This window comes from Scardinius erythrophthalmus (assembly GCF_964197995.2).
Source record: "Scardinius erythrophthalmus genome assembly, chromosome: 16".
NCBI classification, from domain to species: Eukaryota; Metazoa; Chordata; class Actinopteri; order Cypriniformes; family Leuciscidae; genus Scardinius; species Scardinius erythrophthalmus.
This window is the reverse complement of record NC_138236.1, coordinates 8,839,606-8,845,605: the sequence shown is the minus strand read 5'-3', so window position 1 is coordinate 8,845,605 and position 6,000 is coordinate 8,839,606. Positions and strand designations below refer to the sequence as shown.

At 35.8% G+C, this 6,000-nt stretch overlaps 1 protein-coding gene across 1 annotated transcript in view; it reads right to left on the bottom strand.

The window, feature by feature from the left end:
• Positions 1-267: 267 nt before the first annotated feature.
• Positions 268-6,000, bottom strand: part of cpne4a (copine IVa) — a gene marked incomplete at its 5' end in the record, with an annotated part of 48,554 nt that continues 42,821 nt past the window's right edge. Inside the window, 3 exons of the mRNA XM_081387753.1 lie at positions 268-523; positions 3,570-3,806; positions 3,885-4,018. Of these exons, the coding sequence (XP_081243879.1) occupies positions 392-523; positions 3,570-3,806; positions 3,885-4,018 (503 nt within the window). The 3' untranslated portion in view covers positions 268-391. The remainder of the gene's footprint in view (positions 524-3,569; positions 3,807-3,884; positions 4,019-6,000) is intronic.

Sequence of the window (6,000 nt, the reverse complement as noted above, 5' to 3'; positions counted from 1 at the left end):
GAGAGAGAGAGAGAGAGAGAGAGAGCCTGAATGTCCACAGATATTCTAATTCAAATAGCTGTTCATTCTCTAAGATCCAAAATGCTTTACAATGTAAGAACATTACGAAATTTAGCAAAATCTCAATAAACCTTTATATAAAAGAAAACAACAGACGATCCATGTATTTCTTCAACTACTGTAATCCCAGTCATCATGCTTAATTCAGTAGGTCTTTTTGAGTTTGTGCTTTCTTCATAGTTGTAAGTCTGTACATGTACACATGTACATAATAGGAACGGTAGCATTGCAACACCTATGCAAGCCTCACAGGCTACGCATGCAAACAGAACAAAGTAGAACAGATTAGGTTTCAAATTCACAGAAACGTGCTAGTTTTTGTAATGGCGCTTCAGTGACCAAACGTCCTGGAAGACTCATACTCGCTGGGGCACTTGGGCTTGATCCCCTTGCTGTTGTAATAGTCAACCACCTGGTTTGGGACTTCGGCTAAGACACTTTTTGCCAAAGCAGCAGGAGAGGCCTGAGAAGAAGAACAGAAACAAAGAATTGCAGGGCCATTTTTCCATTTCGCCATCTGGTCCTGCACTAATGATGTGTGAAGATACTGTACTTGCTGAAACCCACATGCACACTGATGAAAAACATCCTGAACCTTCAGCAAAAGTGACTCAAAGACGCCTCGAGGAGCTGAGAGGAAATCAGAGGATGCCCACGTCAAAGGAGACGTGACAAACCCCTCCAACCCCTGTTGGCCAATTAGATGGAGGACAGGAGAGGAGACACGGCTGAGAAGATGGTGTTGTTTATCGGGGGCCATCAATACAGTATATGTCTGGAGAGAAAACAAGCCTTGGCACTTCTCCCGAGAGGATCCCAATAAACTGTCACTTTGGCTTGTATGAACACTCTGTCACATTTAGAGACATGCCATGTCAAATGTGTAGATTCATTCATTCTGTGTTCTGTATGTTGACTGTTGTAGTAAGTTTTATATTGATATTATAGACACTAACACTCAAAAGTGTGGGATTTGAAATGTTTTTGAAAGACGGAGCATTTGAGCAAAATTACAGCAAAACGGTAACACTGTAAAATATTATTAGGTAACGCTTTATTTTGATGGTCCACTTTAGACATTCTACTAACTACAGTATAACTTGGCAACTACATGTCAAATACCAGTCATTAGAGTATTAGTAGACTGTCAGCTTAGCACTTTTGACCATTTTCACAAGAACCAAATGGCTTCCAGAATATTTTGTTGTATGAATATCTGAAAATGCAATAAATTAAAATGCTTCATATATTATTATTTTTATCAACACTTGAATATGGGTAAGTTTCATTAAAAAAGCCACATTTTTGAACAAAAAGCTGAGAACAAAATCGTAAATTTTTCAAAGACCACGTCTGGATTGGTTTCAGAACGATGATCAAAACAAAGATGGAGTAAACTGAGTCCATCAACACTCCCAAAGCTTCACAGTCCACCTCGTCCTGGGTCGATATTTCATTCAGTAACGCTTGGCGGTTTTGATCTGGTGTTTAATGTTTGATGATCACGTTATTTATCATTTGTTTCTGTTTCTTTTTCTCCTGTGTTTTGATCAGGAGATTCTGTACTCTTTCAGAAGATGCGTAATAGCGCCCCCTACCATATAAGTGAAAACATGGATAGCCGTTTGTGGGGTCGAAAGAGTTAAAGGCACACTATGCAGTTTCTGTTTTTCTCAAACAGCGACCCCTAGAGTCGCTGTGGAATACTTGTATTTAACGTTACTGTCGTAAATACCACTCACGCAGAGCCGTCTCTGCACTCTTCCAACTGCGCTTTCTTCGTTTTCTTCGTCGACTCGAAAAAGCAAGTCGTGATTCCCCCGAGATTTGTCGGGGCGCCACCTCTCAAACTTTTATTACTGGTTTTGCCTAAAAATTCTTTGATAGAAATTGTAAAAGAACAGCGTTTTTTTGCAACATTACAAATGTCTTTACTGTCACTTTTGATCAATTTAATTATTGATGAAAAAAAGTATTAATTACTTTCAAAAAAGTCTTACTGACCCCAAAAACAATAGAATTTTCAGAAAAAAATCTATATCGCAGAATCCACAATGTTCCTCAGACCTTTCGGCTCTGTATTAAAAAAACACAACCCTCTATGTCATGTGAAAATGTTGGGGTTTGTTTTGTGCTAGTTAACCCACTCAAAAGTTAACCCACTCAAGCGTTAACCCACGCTCTGCATTCTGTGGTTTGTTTTCCACCAGGGACCGGCAGTAGATGTGGTAATTAATGGAGCAATCAAGCTAAAGGTTATTAGATTGCTCTGAGACTGGGTGGGAATATGAGAGCGAGAGCGAGGAGGAAGGAGGGAGTAATTAACCAGTAAAGATTCTCCTTAGAGGTACTTCAGACATTGTAAAGATGCTGGATGAAGACCTCTGCATAGCAATGCACTGATTAAAGGGCATGATCTACAGTTCAGCTGCATGTATAATCATTTTAACTTCCAACTCCAAGTAAAGGGAGCTCAGGCGTGGGGCATGAAAAGGTCTCTTTAGCTGTGAAACATTAGGCACTTAGAACTAGTAAATAGACGTGATAAACATTTGCTATTCCAGTGATTTCAACCTTGATTCTGTTGAGGGTGTCTCTTAAAATTCAATCAGCTCTCGAGGACATCACGCTGGACCTTTGCCGATATTACTAAATGCAGTGTTGTTATTGTTAACTAAATAAAAATAATTTTCGTTAATTGAAATAAAGCTGAAATAAATGACAAATATTCAATGAAAAACTTAAATGAAAACCGAAATAAAATCAATTAAAAAATAATAAAAATAACAAATACGAAAATTACGAAAATTAAAACAGAAATACAATTTTAATTTATAAAAAAATTAATTGAAATAAAAAAACTTACAAAAGCACAAAAAATTGGTAAAAATAAAAAAAGCTAAAGTATTCATTAATAAAATAATAGTAAACTTACTTTCCACAAATAATGCACACTTTACTAAAAAAAGATTTTGATGTACAACAATGACGTTTTTATGAGTTTGCTGTGATGTTACACAATTATCTAAAAAAAATGAATCTGGTATTTGGCTGGTTTTAAATGCCTTAAAGGTCTGCATCGGCCCCTTAAAATGGGAATTTCGGCATTCCTGACCTTCTCGACTGTATCCAACAACTAAAATCATGTCATCATTTGCAGTTAAAATAAATCTTACAATTGTGACACCCTATACATAAAGTAACATCATTTGGGAAGACAAGTAATTACTCCCATTCCATATTGTACATTTTTACATAAGTTGACTGCATTGCAACCATTGTTAGCTCACACTGACTGAGTTTAATTTAGTCTAAATTGAATTATTATTATTTTTTTATACATTTAATTGTTTATTGCTTTATTGCATTTATTAGGGCCTATTTTGCACCTCATTGTGGAAAATATCAATATCAAAACACATTTTAGCACAGCTGGAACACAGTCTATTTAATAAATGGCTACTTTACTGTCATTTAAATGATTAGATATAAACCCCATGTAAACTCACATGTTTGAAGTTACGGAACGGCACAAACTGTACGATGTCACGTAACACGGGTTCCCCTTTAGGCGAACGAAGGATTCCGTCATCCCCGTCCAGCATCTCCATGTCAGTGAAATCTGCACTTCCAACTCCTACGATTATAACAGACATGGGCAGGTGAGAAGCGTGGACGATCGCCTCTCTAGTGTCCGCCATATCTGTGATCACACCGTCCGTCAGGATGAGCAGAATGAAGTATTGCTGCATCAAGGCAAGAAAGGAAAGTTAGAACAAGAGGAACTTTAGAGATGAAAAGAGATGGGATAGAAACACACTCACCATGGCCTCTTTGGTGTGCATTTCCTCAGAGGCAAAGTTGGCCACTTTCTGAATGATCGGGGCAATGTTTGTGGGACCGTACAGCTGAATCTTAGGAAGGCAGTTCTGGTAGGCCTCTACCACACCCTGGATACCTGCAACGTTTAAGAAGGAAAGTCTGGAGCTTTTTGGATGTCACTTCATACGGGTTACACTTTATTTGAAGGTGTCTGTGTTACAGTGTAATTACATATTTAAGTACTGAGTAATAATAATTAAATACATGTACTGTACTATATGGTTATGGTTAGGATTAGGGTTTGGTTTAGGGTTAGTTCTATGTAATTATACCCAATTTATGGTTATTACTATAGTAAATACATGTAACGTGTAACAAGGACACATTCAAATTAAGTGTTACCCTTCATACTGCTAACTAAATACAAGGGTTATTGTTGTTAACTAAAAATAAACTAAAAAAAAAGAAAAAAACATCAAAACCATTAAAAACATATTTTCTTTACTTTAAATAAAATAAACATTAACCGGAATAAAATAAAAAAATATAAATAACCTAAACTTATTTAATTATTTTAGCTTATATTTACATTTCTCATTTACATTTAAAGTTGAAATACTAAAATAACTAAAAGTAAAACTTGATATATTACAAAAAAAATCCACAAAAAACAACAAAATTTCTCAAATTAAAATGAAAATGCAAAAATAAAGTCTAATTCAAATATTAACAAAAACTATAATAATATATATAATATAATAATATATACTAAAATAACACTGATAAATAATAATGATTTAAAAAAAATCTTATATTTGACATGGTTATTATAGCTAACTGAAACTAAAGCTAAAACCATAAAAACCATGTTTTTTTTAAAAAGTTTTTTATATTTTATTTTATTTTATTTTATTTCAGTTAATGTTTATTTTATACCTGGCAACAAAGATGTTGAAACTAGCTGAAAGAAAATATTTAAGTTTTTTATATTTTATTTAATTTTTTCTTTCAGCTAGTTTCAACATTTTCAGCACTTTCAACATTTCTCATTTTCATTTAGTTTAACTTGTGTACTAAAATAGCTAAAACTAATAAGTAAATAAAAAACTATACAGACAGACATATTAAACACAAACACAAAATTTAAATATAAAATAAAAACTAATTCAAAATATAACAGTATTTCAATGATACTAACTGATTTTTGATCAATCAAAAATATTCTGCATGGGCAATGTAAACGAGTATTTAAAGGACTGGAACGAATGTCAGTGAAGGCTAAATCTCGGCAATGAAGCAGTAATGCTGTTTACTGACTCGATGAGCATGAATCTTAAGGTCAGCCTGTCTTTCCTCTCCACGCCTCCAGCTGTTTCATTTAATTAACACCTGTGAGCTTGAAGACGCTCAAACAGGGGCTCAAAGGTGAAAGCATGCCATGCTGTGCAGCAGCAGAATTAAGATGAGAGGACTTTCAAACCAGAGATCAATGGATGTAATCGCTTCAGTGGCTTCCCCTCAAAGAGAAATCAAAGATGCTCAGGACCCTAATAGACTCAACTTTGACACACACACTGCACTGTCTCTTTAAAGGATATGTCATGCTTAAGACATTAAAAGGCTTGAATTAAGCTACTGCTGACGTCCTTTCGTCATAAGACCTTTTAAATTTGCATGCATCGTCAGTGACATGACATTAGGCCAGTTCACACGGCTGCTGTGAGAATGCCTCACCCTGGGATGTGCATGTGGCCTATAGTGTCTGCCTGTATTGTTAGCACAATGAATTAAACTCCACCACCCTCCGGAAATAGAATGCTGTAAACGTGGTTCGACGTGATATCACATTGGGAATTCCACCTAGGACCATCCCACAATCGCTCAGGGAAAACCACACACACACATTGCACTGTCAGTCATCAGCTAAATGAGTTCTTTCCCTTTTTACCCCATTTCTAATTACAGTCTACAGTAATTGCATTGGCCAACAAAGTCTCCTCAGGGCAGTAGCTTGTGTGAATGTGTAAAAGTTCTGCTGTGTTTCAGCCGTGGAGGTCTACCAGGGGGGAAAGAAATATCCATTACAATTCTCATTCATCTCAATCAGTTGCTTGGCTA